The sequence below is a fragment of the Dromiciops gliroides genome, chromosome 4 (genome assembly GCF_019393635.1).
Source record: "Dromiciops gliroides isolate mDroGli1 chromosome 4, mDroGli1.pri, whole genome shotgun sequence".
Lineage (NCBI taxonomy): Eukaryota > Metazoa > Chordata > Mammalia > Microbiotheria > Microbiotheriidae > Dromiciops > Dromiciops gliroides.
In genome coordinates this window covers 279491579-279509517 of record NC_057864.1, presented here as the reverse complement: position 1 = coordinate 279509517, position 17939 = coordinate 279491579, and the positions used below count along the sequence as shown (strand labels likewise).

The window sequence follows — 17939 nt, the reverse complement described above, 5'->3', positions numbered from 1 at the left end:
CACCCCAGCAGCTTTGCAAAGATAACTGAAACTGGGATCACAAAAAGTTAGAAATGATTGAAACAACTGAACAACAAAAAAGATTGAACATTTTCGCCTAGAGTCATGCTAACTATGCATACGTTGGATAAATTAAAAATGTCTAAACAGTTTCATACTTACCTCTGATGATTTCAAGCAGAAACTGGCCTAAGTTGCTTAGCCTACAAGTAATATTGTTTGGTGTTGAGTATGAAAATGCATAGCTATAACAATTAGAGAAAGGATAAAATCACTTTGAAACTGTAGAATTAGCCTAATTAGAGCTGGTTTGACATAATAACAATTGGGACATAGTGTATTTGGAATACAGAAAACCTTAAAAGTACATAGTTTTTGTTTATTTTAAATCGTGCTATAATTCATTATTGAATCCTGGCAAATTAATGTATATATCCAGAGAAACATAATGGAAAGAGTTCTAGCTTTTGGGTCAAAAGATCTGTTGTTTTTTTTAATATCAGTTCTCTTATATCCTATATATGTCACTTTTTATTAATCAATTAATCTCTTTAAGCTGCAAGTGTTTCATTCATAAAACAAAATATTTGGAATGTATAAGCACTATGGTCCTTTTTAGTTCAATTCCATAATATTTTGTTATTTTTTTCAAATACATTTCCAAAAAATTATGTCTTTGCTTTTTTTTAAAGTGTATAATGAAACCACAATTCTTCCCTGTGAATGTAGAACTCAATCATTTAACACTCCCCCATTTTGAGTTCCTATTCACTTAGGGACTGATTCCTGATCTCTTCCATACTCTGTTACTGGTCTTCTGTGTACTTTTGGAGAGAAAGCTCCATTTTTTCACTTAGAATCACTCTCCTTCTACAAATCTTTCAATAGCAGTTGCCCAGGATTAGGCTAAGAATACTATGAACAGACACTGACTACTAGCCAATGCATATCATGATAACTTTATATGTCACAGTCACATTAGCAATAGCAATGACACAGGAACAAAACTATCCTTGTTAGTCCTTAACCGCATCAATTAAGTCAGAAGTCCCAAAAGAAACCTCTTGCAAATGAGATTTGACCCTGCAAATGGAAATAAGGATGGAGAGAGGAGGATTCTGACACCCTGAACAATAACAGTGAGGTCAAGATAAATTAATGTGTGAATTTCCCAAATTCACACATGTATAATGTGGCCAAAGTTCCCAAATAATTCTTTTGGGGGGGGAGGGGGCAGGGCAATGAGGGTTAAGTGACTTGCCCAGGGTCATACAGCTAGTAAGTGTCAAGCATCTAAGGCTGGATTTGAATTCAGGTCCTCCTGAATCCAGGGCCAGTGCTTTATCCAATGTACCACCTAGCTGCCCCCAAGTGAGGGGGATTATTCTAGATGGCCTTTAAGGCTCCTTTCTTTCTTTCTCTCTTTCTTTCTTTCTCTCTCTCTCTCTTTCTTTCTTTCTTCCTTCCTTTCTTCCTTCCTTCCTTTCTTTCTTTCTTTCTTTCTTTCTTTCTTTCTTTCTTTCTTTCTTTCTTTCTTTCTTTCTTTCTTTCTTCCTTTCTTTCTTTCTTTCTTCCTTTCTTTGGTGGGGCAATGAAGGTTAAGTGAGTTGCCCAAGGCCACACAGCTAGTAAGTGTCAAGTGTCTGAATCTGGATTCAAACTCAGGTCCTCCTGAATCTAGGCCAGTGCTTTATCCACTGTGCCACCTAGCTGCCCCCAAGTCACCAAATAATTCAAGTCTGATAGAATTACTATTGCTATGAGTATTAAGATTTAATGTAAGTTTTTATGAGGACTTATATTCAAAACACACCACTAAAACTAGTTATATGTGTATTAATGAGCCTTAATTAATATCTTAACTTCAATTTTGTCATCTATAAAAGAGGGATAACAATGGCACCTTCTGCAGTGTTATTGTGAGATTTAGATGAGATTATATATATTAGCTCTCCTGTAGAACTTTATGTTCTTTAAAAGTTACATTATAAAATAATATGATTTGAAATAATATTTTCTATTTTATATCACCAAAGATAACATATTAAGTGATAATGTGAATTGAAGTATATAATTATAAATTTATTATCAATTTTAATACTATTTTTGTTATTGCCATTTTCAATATTGTCCCAACATGAAGATATAGAGTCTAGACTTTTTATTTCATTGATGTAGAGAACTCCTGGATGAGGATTCTTCTTCAATAAAGGCAGGTCATGAGGGCAGCTAGGTGGCACAGTGGATAAAGCACCAGCCCTGGATTCAGGAGGACCTGAGTTCAAATCAGGCCTCAGACACTTGACATTTACTAGCGGTGTGGCCCTGGGCAAGTCACTTAACCCTCATTGTCTCTCTCTCTCTCTCTCTCTCTCTCTCTCTCTCTCTCTCTCTCTCTCTCTCTCTCTCTCTCTCTCTCTCACACACACACACACACACACACACACACACACAACCACAAACAAACAACAACAACAACAAACCAATAAAGGCAGGCCAGAATCATCTCTGCAATTTATTGTATTGTCTAGGATACAGAGGGATTAAAGTGATTTTCTCAGGATCCTAAAATCACTTCATATAGTGGTAGGACTTGAACTCAAGTCTTCCTTATTCCAAATCTAGCTCTCCAACCACTAAGCCATGGTGTCTCATATTGTCAAGGTTGATTTTAAAACTACCTATCAATCATAAGATTTTTGTACTTGAGGGGCAGCTAGGTGGTACATTTGATAGAGCACCAGCCCTGGATTCAGGAGGACCTGAGCTCAAATCTAGCCTCAGACACTTAACACTTACTAGCTGTGTGACCCTGGGCAAGTCACTTAACCCCAATTGTTTCACTAAAATTTTAAAAAAAGAAAGATTTTTGTACTTGAATACTTGAAGTTCCCATGCCCTCTCCTATTATTTATCCAGTTATGTGTTGACATTTCTCAGGAAATATAAGCTAAGCCACAGAAGCCCCAGTCCTCTTTCCAAAACCTATACCTGCTTTACAGGAATAATTGTTTTAACATTTTGTTTTCATATTCTATTCTCAAATTCCTGATTATTATTTTTATGGGCTGTACTTTCTCATAATTTGCATAACTAAAAATTTGAATAAACTTTTTCATATTTTTTCCTGGAGAAACAACCATCTTCTTTTTACAGGTTATCTGGGGTGAAAAGATTCCATCTTCTGTTAAACTCCTCAAATAGCTGACATCAGGACCCTTGGCCTGAGGAATGATTCTGATGTGCTTCTCTGGTAGACTCAAAATATCTGAATCTTCAAACATCAGTCCATGTCATAATTTTTTTTTAAAGTTCTTGCTGCTGAATTGTTGTGTAGAAAATATATTAAGAATTTATCATAACACAATAGGTAGACACCATTAGGGAAAGACACCAAAAATAGATATTTTTGTTTGTATTAGTAGTATAGCAATTAGGGGATAGCTCCTTATGTTTGGTTTTATTTATTTGTTAAAAGATTATGCCATGTGTAATCTTATTTGTTGTAATAAAATTGTAATAGTTTCAGTGTACAAGTTAATTCCACTATAAAATATTGCTTCATAAAAAGAATGTAATAAATTTAAGCTATGGAAGTTATAGTATCTCACAAAGATGTACATATAACAGTAATAGTTAATAAATGTATAATAGATTTTTAAAATCTTCACTGACCTAGAAAATTGTATTTACAGTTTCCATGAACATATTAAAAGAGTTTCCTTGGTTTTTTTCCTAGCACAGAGAACATCTAGCTCTATAATGAATATATAACATTTTACATAACTTCCAGAAATGCAGGAGACAGATGGTCATTGACTTTAGACAAATATCTTTCACAGTCTAAATCCTTGAAGAGTTTGAAATTATTCCCTATGCTTCATTAAGTCATTTATGTTAGAATTTGGTAACAGCTTTTGTCATTTAGATTAGGTAATTTAAATAAGTCTTACATTATGAAAATAAATTTTCAGGTTAATTCAAATAAGTATTCTTGGTCTCTAATGCATTTTGACTTAGCTTAATTAAATTAAAGTTTTATGAACAATGTTCCAATGTTTTCAGTACCTCTTTAGCTATTTCAAGCAAAATCATCTCTCTTGCTTCACATTATTATTTAAGAAATCTTGTCAATTCTGACATAATCTTCTCTGTTCTTTTCCTATTTTTGACTCTATAGTTCAAGATGATAATGCCTAAATCAAGTACTATTGCAAACTACAACTATCTGGTTGGCTCTTTGCTTCCATCCACTCTCTCTACTCTAATCCATCACCTATGCCAGCAAAATTATGTATATATATGTATATATGTATATATATATATATATATATATATATATACACACACACATATACATACATACACACACAAATGCACACATATACATATGCCATATATACATACACATATACACACATAAACATACACATACACATACATATACATAAACACATACACACATATTTGTTTGTTTTAAACACCATTTTGATTATGCAACTCCACTTTTCAAAATATTTTGTGGCTCCTTATGACTCAACTGAATAAGGCATAAATACTTTATACTGACATTCAATGTATTATTGAAAAGCAATTTGGAACTATGCCCAAAATGTCATTAAACTATACTTACCCTTTCACACAGTGATTCCAGTTCTTGGCCTAAATACCAATTAGATACAAGAGGGTAAAAGGATGCACATTTTAAAAATATATATATTTACAGCCATGCCTTTTCTTTGATCAAGGAACTGAATATTAAGAGGCCTTCCAATCATTTGGGAAATGGCTAAACAGAATATATCATATGAATGTAATTGAAGAGTATTACAACATAAGAAATGATGAAATTTTAGGTTTTAAGTCAAATTAGGAAGACATATAAAGTGAGTCAGTATAAAGTGAAAAGTACCTAAAGAACAATTATATAATAACAACAAAACTTTAAATAAAAACAACCTTAAGGGGGGCAGCTAGGTGGCTCAGTGAATAAAGCACTGGCCCTGGATTCAGAAGGACCTGAGTTCAAATTCAGCCTCAGACACTTGACACTTACTAGCTGTGTGGCAAGTCACTTAAACTTCATTGCCCCGCAAAAAATAAACAAAAAAAAAACCCCTTAAAATAAAATAAAAATAAAAACAACCTTAAAAGACTTAAGACCTCTGTTCAATGCAATGACCACACAAAATCCATAGGACCAATGATATAGCATGGATACCCATTCCTTTTAGAGATCAGATGGACTCCAAGTGAAGAATGAGTCAAGTATTATTACATGATTAATGGGGGAATATGTTTTGCTTGATTACAAATATTTGTTAAAAGTGGTTTGTTTTGTCTAATTTTGATACGGTAAGATAGAAAGATGGCTCCATATTAGTTGCCTTCAAAAAATGAAAGAAAAATAATAAAACTATGTCTTTGAAGCATTTATAATGCTCAGAACACAACAGCATGAAAATCATAAAAAAAGAGAAAAACAGAGAAACTTTGAATATACACATTTAAGTTATTATATGTACATAAGTATAGACATCTCCCACCCCAATTAATTAATCAAGCAACCAAGGTATGAGATGAAATTTTAAGCATCAAAACAAGATGGTATACATTGCATTATATCTTCAGATGATGCATTACTTTGATTATTAATGCTGTGTAAAAAAATAATAATTGTAACTCAAAACTGTTCAATTCAAATGTGGAAGAGAGAATAGAGTTTAGAATTATAACTTGAGGGGGACAGGTAGGTGGCACAGTGGATAAAGCAATAGTCCTGGATTCAGGAGGACCTGAGTTTACATCTGTCCTCAGACACTTGACGCTTACTAGCTGTGTGACCTTGGGCAAGTCACGTAACCCTCATTGTCCAGCACCCCCCCCCAAAAAAAATCTATCTTGAGCCAAATCCTTGAGAAGTCCTTGCTGCTGCATCTCAATGCGAAATGTGTCATGTATGAATTCTCTTCCCCACCAGAATGTCAGTTCCTTGAGAATAAGAACTCTTTTACTCTTCTATTTTTATCTCCAGAACTGAGCACAGTTCTTTGTATATAGAAAACACTTGACACCTTGTAAACTCATTAATTTATTTATTTCAATTTCACCATCTACCTTTTCTTAATTCTTGGAGTTAAGGCTCAATTATATAATTCTTTGTTTTTCTCATAGTGCCTAACTTAATGATTTGCATATAGTAGTTGATTAATAAATTATTTAGGTGAGTGAACATATGAACAAATGAATGGCTATATAAATACTACCTTAGCTACTTGGTACCAGGCTTTTGATAGCAGCAGGGTTTATAAGTAGGCCCAAAGTGAGTTTGTATCAGAGTCAGTTTGTATCCTAAAACCCAGCAGAAATTAATTTGTGAGACTCTGACTCAGATAAGTAGGAGCTCTTCTCCTATCCATGAGTTGAGAAAAATTAAAATAGACTGTTATGAGGAATCATCATGTATTTACATGTGTAATTACATTTTCACCCATGCAAACAACATATACTTTTGTGGGAGCAAATAATAGAGACCTTTTGAACTTTAGTATAGAAAAATAAACAAAATAAATTATTCCATGACATGAAATCCTCTTTTACTAACAGAAAATTTAGTGCCACTCTGGACATAAGTATATTCAGCTAATAATTTATAATCTTATTGAGTTGTCTAAAATGTATAAAGCTAACATGACATATGCATTTACAGAGCTAATAAATGCTAAAAAATTGGCACTGTGTCTGACATATTATGAGATTAATAATTTGTTTTTATTTATTAATTGCCTGAGTGATTCTGGGGATGATACTTCTAATAAAATAAGAATATTTCCCAGTAGAAAACACTATGTAAACATTATGGAAATCTTTATTAGATTTTGGACTTTCACTAGTAAAGGGATATGGATATGTTCAGTCCCTTAACGCTTTGTTGGTAAGAAATAACATACTATTTACATTTATATGGAGAGAAATATAATTTAATTTCATTTTCCATGACCCTTCCTGGTTATTTGATCATCAATTTAATTCCATTCAACAATCCATCAATTAAGTGTTTGGAATGTGTAAGTTATTTTCCTTGGTTCTGAGGATATAAGGAGCAAACAAAAATAGTTCCTTCCTTTTAGTACATTGCACTAAAAGGCTATGATAATTTAAGAAGAGATAGAAAACCACCATATGGATCAAAAAAGTCTTCTCTAATGAATGGGTTCATGAGTAAAGTTTTGAAGGAAACTCGAAATTCTTAGAGGAAGAAGTTAGGAGTGAGGTTAGGTAACAGGAAACAGTTTATGCAAAAGGACAGAGACAAGAGATCTGGGTGAAACCAACCTACAAGACTGATTATAAGTCTTGGGGATGACACCCTTTTTTGTGGAATTACTTTTGAAAATTCTTCATTGAAGATATGCTATAGCTTATTAAACCCACCATGAAGTTAACCATTTAAGTTTGGGTGACCTGTAGCTTTAATTCTGTAGGGACTATGCTATTCAATACTTCTCAGTCATGCCATTCTGTACCAGTGGAAGATTACTGATATTTTGTGTTATCTCCCCACCATTAGTATGTAATCTCCTTAAGGGCAAGGACTGTCTTCATTAATAATATCCCTAGAACTTAGCACAGTGTTCAGCACATAATAGGCATTTAGTAATTGTTTGTTTGATTGGATAGGATGTTTTAAAAATGCAGCTTGTTGGAAGGAGAAACTGAGGGAACTATAAACATTATATAGTCCTTCCATTCTCCTTCTACTCCCCTCCCCCAAAAGAAGGAGGGATCCAGCCTGTGCAACTTGTCCTATTTAATTATTATTATTATTTTTTTTGGTGAGGCAATTGGGGTTAAGTGACTTGCCTAGGGTCACACAGCTAGTAAATGTCAAGTGTCTGAGATCAGATTTGAACTCAGGTCCTCCTGAATCCATGGCCATGGTGCTCTATCCACTGTGCCACCTAGCTGCCCTGTCTATTTAATTCTATACTCAGATTATTGTTTGCAGGTGATTTCTAATATATATGTACTAGTGAATGAGTTCTATGAAAGACCTATTCATATCATAATCTGAATAATAGGCAATTGTTCTCTATTTTTCTCTGTATAAATAGAGCAAACAATTTTATTTGTAAGAAAATAGGGAGCCAAGATGGCGGAGGAAAGGCAGTGAGCTCCCGACCTCATGACATGATCTCTCCAAAAAACATCCAAATAAGGTCATAGGAAAATGGCTGGAACAGCAAAACTCACAGAAGAATGTGCTGAAATCATCATCTAACCAAGAACAGCTTGGGAGGTCAGAAGGAGGAGCTGCTGTGCTGATACAGGAGTTGGCCCAACCCCACAGTTCCAGTCTCAGGAAGTCCTCACCAGAGAAGGACACCCCCAGAGTCTCTGAATCAGCTGAAGCACCAGTGTCCTCTGGAACTAAACTCACAGTCTGGTGAGTGGGCTGAGCCCTGGACAGGGGAGAGACTACAGGGGTCTATGCTGGTGCTAAGGCAGAACTTGGATTTTACACCCCTACTGAGAACCAGGTGGTAGGCTCAAGTAGAAGTGGCCCAGGTGGGGGAGGGGCACAGGCTCATCGGAGCTAACAACCACAACACACAAAGCTGGTAGATTGGCAAGTTGGTCTGGGGTCATCTAGGACCAGGAAACAGGCCCGGGCGAGGGAAGAACCTGATTCTCCTTAAATCATATCACCTGGGACTTTTTAAGCTTGTGATACTGCAGCCTCTCAACAGTGCCCCACTTTAAGGAGCTAAAAGTCTGGTAAAAGAAAGGCAAGATGAGCCAACAGAGAAAGGTGAAGACCATAGAAAGTTTCTTCAGTAACAAGGAAGACCAAGGGGCACTCTCAGAGGAAGATGTCAACATCAGGGCCCCTATATCTAAAGCTTCCAAGAAAAATATGAATTGATCTCAGGCCATAGAGGTGCTTAAAAAGGACTTTGAAGATAAAGTTAGAGAGGTAGAGGAAAAAATGGAAAGAGAAATGAGGGTGATACAGGAAAGACATGAGAAAAAAGTCAATAGCTTGAAAAGTCAAATGGAAAAGGAAGTACAAAAGCTCTCTGATGAAAATAATTGCCTAAGAATTAGGATTGAACAAATGGAAGCCAATGGCTTTATGAGAAACCAAGACCCAATAAAGGAAATCCAAATGAATAAAAAAATAGAGGGCAATGTGAAATATCTTCTAGGAAAAACTGCCGACCTGAAAAATAGGTCCAGGAGAGATAATTTGAAAATTATTGGTCTACATGAAAACCATGATCAAGGAAAGAGCTTAGACACCATCTTCTAAGATATCCTCAGGGAAAATTGCCCTGAAATTCTAGAAGAAGAAGTTAAAATAGAAATTGAAAGAATCCACCGATCACCTCCAGAAAGAGATCCCAAAAAGAAAACTCCTAGGAATATTATAGCCAAATTCCAGAGCTCTCAGGTAAAGGAGAAAATATTGCAAGCTGCCAAAAAGAAAGAATTCAAGTACTGTGGAGCCCCAGTCAGGATAGCACAAGATCTAGCAGCTTCTACATTAAAGGACCAGAGGGCATGGAATATGATATTCCAAAGGGCAAAGGAAATGGGATTACAACCAAGAATTACCTACCCAGCAAAACTCAGCATTATCTTTCAGTGGAAAAAATGGGACTTTAATGAAAAATAAGACTTTCAGATATTTGTGATGAAAAGACCTGAACTGAATGGCAAATTTGACTTTCAAATACAAGACCCTAGAGAACCATAAAAAAAAAAAAATGGAGCTGGGGGACATACCTGGGGTAGTACAGTGGGCAACTCTCTTGTGTCTGAGGCCATGTTTTGGCTGGGATAGCCCTGGGTCCAGGGGTGATGATTTGTCCACTGTGTCGCTTAGCTAGATGATAACATCTTTAGGGTTAAATTGAGGATTGAAGGGAATTCATTGGGGGAGGGGGAAGGGCAGAAGCAAAATCCTACATGAAAATAACAGGAAAAGGCTTATGGAGTGGGGGAAGAGATGGGAGAGGAGCAGGGTATTAAATGAATTTTACACTCATCAGAAAAGGCTCAAAGATCTTAAACTCATCAGAGCTGCCTCAAGGAGGGACTAATAGACACACCCAACTGGGTGGAGTAATCTATTTAATTTGGGCAGTAAATGAGCCTAACACTTATTAAAATTGGCTCAAAGACCTCAATCTCATTAGAATTGGCTCAAGGAAGGACTAATGTACACACCTAATTGGGTAGAGTAATCTCTATAACCCTGCAGGAAAATAGGAGGGGAAGGGGATAAAGAGAGAGGGGCAAAACAAGGAAGGGCAGAGTGGGGGAGGGGACAGACAGAAGCAAATCCCTTTTGAAGAGTGATAGGATGAAAGAAGATGGATAATAGAATAAATATCATGGGGAAGGCAAAAGGATGTAAGGGAAACAGTTAACAATAGTAATCATGAAAAAGAGAAAAGGGGGGGAAATTGTACAAAAAATATTTATAGCAACTCTTAGTGGAGGTTAAGAATTGAGAATCATGGGAATGTCCATCAATTGAGGAATGATGGAAAAAGATGTGTTATATGATTGTAGTGGAATGGACTTGTGCTACAGAAAATGACAAACAGGATGATCCCTGAAAAACCTTGAAAGACTAATGAACATCTATGTATGGTGAAGTAAGCAGAGCTGAGAGGACATTGTGCGTAGTGACAGCAGTATTGCTCAATGAGTAATTGTGAATGACTTAGCTACTCTCAGCAGTACAATGATCCAGGACAATCCCAAGGAACTAATGAGGAAGCATACTATGCATTGCTGTAGAAAGAACTGATAAAAAGAACAATAGTGGATTGTACATATATAATCTGATTGCGATCTTGTGGAGGGGGAGGGGAGGGAGGGAGGGAGAAAAATTTGGAACTCTAAATCTTATGAAAATGAATGTTGAAAACTACCCGTACATGTAAATGGAAAATAAAATAAATGTTTGTTGAGAAAAAAAGAAACCTTGAATAAAATAACTATAAGATATCATTAAATAGGTGTATCATTGATATAAATAACATGAAAAAGTAATATAGATCCTTGAAATCAAGTACTCCAAAATATAAGTAAATGCTTTGTAATATATAGGGTTTAACTGTGGGGATTTGCCTTCCAGTTATAATTGCCTTTTATGCCAGCAATACAATTACTTTAGGTCCTTTGAGTATAAACTAATAGTAAAAAATGTCTTGTCAAAAGAAAGCTAACCTTGGATGTAGATAATCAACAAAGTAGACTAAATTAAGATTGAGTTAATTGAACATAGACCGTAGTTATGATCAGGAAAATTGAAATTTTTTCTTGGCTGGCATGTCACTGACTACCTGATTATTTGTTTTCTTTTTTCATTAGAGAATTCTGGCAGAACAAGAAAAATTTAAAAATAACCAACAGTTAGTCTTTGGATTGAAAGCATGAACACACATATACTTCATCCCTTTGGCATACTCCAACAAAAATCCAATAGTCATGCTGCTTCGAAATGACAAAGACTATCTGGGGAAACATAGAGGGGTTGCAATTACCATGGGTGGGAGAAGGGCTACTTAAAATATATCTATATAGATATAGATATAGATTAGATATAGATATAGATAGATAGATATGTATATGTATATATATATATATATATAGGCATTCTTGCTAACATGTTCATTTTCATTTAGTTGATTTATTTGATATGTTAATGAAAATATCAAATTTGGAAGATTGTGAAGAACATAGTAATATCTTATATGAAGAATTAGAGGAAAAAAAGTTTATTTTCAAATGAGTAGATCCTAGAGCAACAATTAGTGATATAGAGAACCTGTCATGATGATTAACATAGCTCCACATATTTAGAGTCAATAAAGGTAATAGAAATTACCTAGTCAAAATTCTTCACTTTATGTAAGTGGACAACGAGGCTTGAGAAAAGTTCAGTTCAAAGTCAAACATTAAGCTTAGCATCATAGATTAAGTAGAAAAGTCAAGATTTCAAGCCAGATCCCCTGACTCCAAATCCAGAGCAATTTCCATTAAGCCATGTGGTTTCATGATAATGCAGAATTTATAAATAATTTAGGCAGTTGAAAGAACAAATAATTTACCTATCATGAATTAAAATAAATGATGAAAAACCCTGAACAATAAAATTTTTTAAATTTAAGAACAAAAAGACAGATGAAAGGCTAATAGATTGGAGTGTGAAAAATAAACACATTTTTAAAATATATTAGAGTAATTATGGTGGAAAACACTGCTGCAATCATGAATATAGCTGCATAGTTCAGGGCTATTGGATATTCAAAATGAAGTGGTGGGAAAGCATATTCATCTCATTGGTAATTTGATCATTACAATGTTAACATAGCTATCTATAGAAATTGTATTTGTAAATGCTAATAAATACAAATTGAATAAGACAATGGTAGGAGGTAAAAGGTATAAAGTTTCATTAATGACCTAGAAAACTATTTAAAACACCAATTATTCATTTTAAATGTTATAAAGAGCCTAATTAAGACTCTCTGTGGGAATGTGATAGTGATGACCAACTTGACTTAACTGAAAGTTCCACAAGAAGTTCTATCTTGAAACAAAAGGAGAAAAATAAGAGGGAGAGTATATTTGTCTTTAAACCAAAGATGCATAAACTGCTATGCAAGATTTCATGCTTGATCAGGTTCCTTAGGTTCCAAAATATAGATCTGTGCTTAAATAGTTATAAAACTGAGTTTTTAAAATAAATTGTAAGTGAATATTACTCATTGTCCAGCTTGGCTCTAGGCAATTCTAAACTGGTGGGTTGTGTTCCTGAAGGGGAGTTGTAAATCAAGCGATAAACAATATAATTTTTTAGAAATATATAAAAATGGAAAATAAAATTCCCAGCCAGGTGACTGATCACCCACTTTTTTATTTTACAGGAGTAATGACGAGAACTATATGTAATCAATTATACATTATATCCCTGTGTATTCCATAGGATCAAGTTTTCTAAGATGCATAAAGATAACCAGGCTGACATGATATGAAAGCACATCAAATTGCATTTTATACTGACTTTGAAGAACTCTAATTTCAATAGTATAGCCCATCCCTCTACCAACAAAGATCGCAGTATGCTTTATTAGACCATCTTTGTGATTTGCTATGGTGGAAAAACTCATTACCCTGTGGCCAAACTCTTGATGATTCTCTGTCTCTCTGTCTCTCTGTCTCTCTCTCTCTCTGTCTCTCTGTCTCTCTCTCTCTCTCTCTCTCTCTCTCTCACACACACACACACACACACACACACACACACACACACACACACACACAATCTAGCTCTCATGAATTTAACTATCCTAATCCTTGGATGGCAAATACAAAATTCATTACTAGATCCATATTTAAAACATTTCAATCTTGGTAAAGAAAGAATGTGAACTCTTTATAAATAGGAATTGTTAAATCTTCCTGGCTATTTCACATAAATAGCCATTTGTTGTTGTCTGGCCATGCTTCCAATATATTTTACTTTTACAGTTTATTAAACCAATTGTAGGACTTTGAAACATATCAGTCAGTTATATAGTGGAGAGTACTAGACTTGGAGTTAAAAGGCCTGAGTTCAAATTCTGACTCTGGTATTTACTAATTTTGTGATGTGGCACATCAATAAGATTCTCTTGTCTTCAGTTTCTTCATCTCTATAATGGGGACAAAGAAATAGTACTGCTACATATATGAGAGGAATGTTTGAAAAAATTGCTCTCTAAGTTTTAAAGTACATTTAAATATGAGTCTTTTATGAATATCCTAAATCCTAGTGCTTTCCCAAATGTAGTAATTGGTTTCAATTCTATGTAACCTATAAATTAGTGAAAATTGTCATTTGTTTTCTAACTCAGTAAGGAAAATATTCACTAGCATAGAGGCAATGATAGATTCCTGAGTCATTCCATTAGAAAACTTCCTCTAAGTTGAGAGAAATACATTACTTGCTGTTCTTTCAGTCTGGTCATTCAAACAGCTCCAGAATGCACCTGGCTGTACTAGCAATCCTAGATCTACAATTTACCCCCAAGGATTTCATAACAGATATTCTTCATAGCTATTATGGACTTTTTCAACTATCTTGATAAAAAGCAGGTATACTCTATCTATGGTATTCTCCTAATTTAGACATTCTGTCAAATAAACACACATATTTGACAGAATGTATAGATTTTATGTGTGTGTGTGTATATATATATATATGAAACAAATTTATCTGCCCATATAAGGAACTTAATTAGAAAGAGAAATAATACCTATATACATATAATGCATATATGCATATGTGAATGTATGTCAAAAATTACCTAGCAAGGAAACATGTTAAAAATAAAGTTAGTCTGCAATTTCTTATTACTTTTATGTGATTTTCTATGTGCTGTATAACTAAAATTTGTTACACTTGCAGCTTTAGATTTTGGAATATTATTAGTATCTAATATATCTATTTTCATCAGATTTGGAAAAAATATCACTTAAATATGCTCCATATTTTCTTATAATTTCATTTTGTATTAAAATATAATAGCTTAAGATTTATAAATATCTATTTCACCCATTGAGAAAGAAATTGATCATTTTTGTTATTTGCCCTATCATACAACAAGGGTCTCATTTAATGTGTGGGAAGAACTGTTTACCACAGAGACATGAAAGGGTCAATATAACCTCCTTACCAAAATAAGCATCTTCACAATAATGTGATGTGGAGCTTTAAAAAAAAAAAAATCTTATCGCACATTGTCTCTTTACTCTATCTTAAAACAGACATTTTATTGATTTTGTTTCCTAGTTCAATTTTGTGGGGAAATTGCTCGGACCAAGAGGAAACTCCTTGAAGAGACTACAGGAAGAGACAGGTGCTAAAATGTCTATCCTGGGGAAAGGATCAATGAGAGATAAAGCAAAGGTACTGAACTTTTGATTTTGTTATTTAACACCTACAGAAGGTTAAATGTCATGTGGATTGCCAAATTTACATTGCTGCTCTGAACTTCTCACTATGAGTCTCTCATTTTTCCTTCTGAGCCCACTCTCTGTGCTCTCTGCTGTCTCCTTTGCCCATAACTCAATCATTCATCTCACTTCCCCAAATACATTCTTTCCTTCACTTTTTTCCTTGTTGTGTGCAGATTACCACCCAATCTTTTGGTCCTTTTCTGTGTTTTCCTCAGTGTTTCTCACAGTGTTCATTTTCTCTAATGCCCTACCTAGATCCCTTTGCACTGTTCAATCATATCACATAATCACTTCTATTGTAGCCTTCTCCCATTTTCATCTCTTTGTTCAATTTCACTTTGATCCTCTTACCTAAAGCAATTTCTAATATTTTTTCTGCAAATCTGATAGAAACTGACTTCTTTCTTAAAGTACTTGAGCCAATATGACATCCCTTCCCCCCCCAAAAAAAGTAAGCCTGGAAATATGACAACTTTTATAGATTTTTTTATCTGCTATATATATTTCCCCCATCTGAACACTATAATTCAATTATTCATTAAGCAGTTGTATCTTTCTGTTTTCTTAAAATGTAAACCCTTCAATAAAGAGCTATTTAATTACGTTTTCCTCTTATCAACATTTTGAAATTTGATTGTAATGAGTGATTTAGAAAGTAACCTATAATTATAGTATTTAAATATTTATTTTTTACTGTATAGAAACTTAAAAGTAGTTTAGTTGTTATTTTTCTTCCTCAAACTATAAGTAAATGAAATGGAATTGTGTTAAAGTTGGGGTTTTTCTGATCCAATTAGCATTAAAGGGATGAACATACCCAATATTAAACATTTTATTTTTATTACAACAAATCTGAATTTGAAGTTGTACCAAGGCACTTCCCAGGGACTAATCATTCTAAAGGTTAGTCAACAATAATCCTTATGTAACTTGGAAAAAAGTATATTTGTGTACTAATCTTTCAATTTATGCAGGGTTTTTTTGGTTATTCTCTCCTTACATGTTTTTAGTTTTGGCTCAGCTCTTTTCCAGTTTGTTCCCTCTCCTTCCTCCCTGTGCTGTTCAGTCCTACCAATGCTTCTTCAAGTGGTAATAGTATCACTCCCTACCCCAATGGAAAACCTTTGTTTCATAATTAATGAGAAATTGTTATATAGCAACACCTTATAACCATTCATTAATATTCTGTTGTATATCACTTTATGTTGCTTTTTCTATCCATGAAATAAGAATATACCATTTTTCTTTCACATATTCCAAAATAGAATTGGGAATATTCCTTTGTTCCTTTAAACAAATAGAAATGTGAGAGCTCTGGGATTTATACAAATTAATTTGGCAGTTTTACTGCATTTCTAATACATGAATTGTAGTTCTTGTCCCTCTAAGAATACATTAGGTATATGAATAAATGTTTATTTATCTGGCATGTAAAAAAGTTGTCTTTATTGAAATTCTATTAGGTTGAATTTACTATTATCCCATATTTCTTGTGACCCTATTTATCACTGTTTTTCTTGTATTTGTTTACATCCCAGTTGGCTATGCTTTTAGTGATTGAATTTTCCCTTTCTACAATATAAAGAAAAATCCCATACAAGCTGTGCAAAAAAACAACAACAAAAAAACAAAAAAAAAAAACAATTCGTGATTTTATGATATTTCTTAAAAGGCAAACAAACCAATATCACAAAAGAATGTCCTATGAAGAATCATGGAAACATGACTAGTTAGAAGATCTACTTTTAATGACATGTGTTCTGGCCTCATAAGCCTGTTTGTACCACCATCACTCAAGTACCCATATTCAGAAACTATTGCTTCTCCTGCATTTAGGTCATGCTGAAATAAAATATTCTGTTGAGCTAAAGCATAAAATAAGAACTTTCTGAACCCCCCTGAGAGATAGTACTGTGGGAATCTTATGCTTTAAAAATACTATATCTAAAATTATACCTTATTTCCTAAGGGAAAAAATGAATCCTTGAGAAATTGTCAGAATATTTCATGCTAAAATGAATCAATTAGCAGATATCCTACATATACTTATATTGTGCCCCAAACTGTGTTAGGTCCTGAGTCGAATAAAAAAAAGTCCAAGAAATTGTTCATATTCTCAAAGTTTATACACTATTTCAATATCTCTCCTTTTCCTTAGTTGTCTTGATAATCAATGAAATTTTGATAAAAAAAGGAAGATTAAAGCATTAGAGGGAAAACCAAAATATCTGGTCAACTTTGACTTGTAGAAATAGACATAAAATGCTGAATGTCAGCAAGTTTCAGCCATAGAAATGACAATTAAGGAGGGAAAAGTTTTAGGTAACTAATTGCATAATGCAAACTTTAGGTCCTGGAATCTAAGAGTATAGTAAGTTGTTTTTTCTTTTTAATTTATTTTGTTTGTTTTCTTACTTCCCACTTATTAAACAATAAAACCATTCAAATAGCCTGTAAACAGAGATTAAAACACAGACACATAAACTTGATATAAGTGATAGTGCTAATTCATTCATCAGAACCTTTATATTCTATGTTCCATTTCCCATGCAGTCACAGTCTTGAGAAAGCTGATATGCAACTCCATTGTTTTCCATTTAGGTGATGATGTGTCTCCTATTATCTGATCAAGGATCAGACATTGTAAATTGGCTTCATAGAGAAGAGTAATCAGTTTTGGTGAAAAGTAGGGAGCAAAATATAAAGGAACATATCAAAAAATATAAAGAAAATGTAATTTTATATGAAAAAAAAACTTTAAAAACTACTTAGACACATCAAGAAATGAAATGGTAGCAGAAAGGTTTCTTCAAAGCCCAAGCCTATTGTGAACCATATGGCCAACTCCCTCAAAAGAACCAAGAACCTGCATGTTTCACTGGCACTTTGCTCCTGAGGAATCTTAAGGAGTAGCTTGCGGT

The 17939-nt window shown here is 34.0% G+C and overlaps 1 protein-coding gene across 4 annotated transcripts in view; it reads left to right on the top strand.

Moving 5' to 3' along the window:
- Window positions 1-17939, top strand: part of KHDRBS2 (KH RNA binding domain containing, signal transduction associated 2) — an 840272-nt gene that overhangs the window by 315180 nt on the left and 507153 nt on the right. For all 4 annotated transcript variants that reach the window (XR_006352721.1, XM_043962345.1, XM_043962346.1 and 1 more), the window contains exon 3: window positions 14852-14968. Coding sequence is in view for 3 of the 4 variants with exons in the window: in XM_043962345.1 (XP_043818280.1) it covers window positions 14852-14968 (117 nt within the window). In the remaining variant the exon portion in view is untranslated. The remainder of the gene's footprint in view (window positions 1-14851; window positions 14969-17939) is intronic.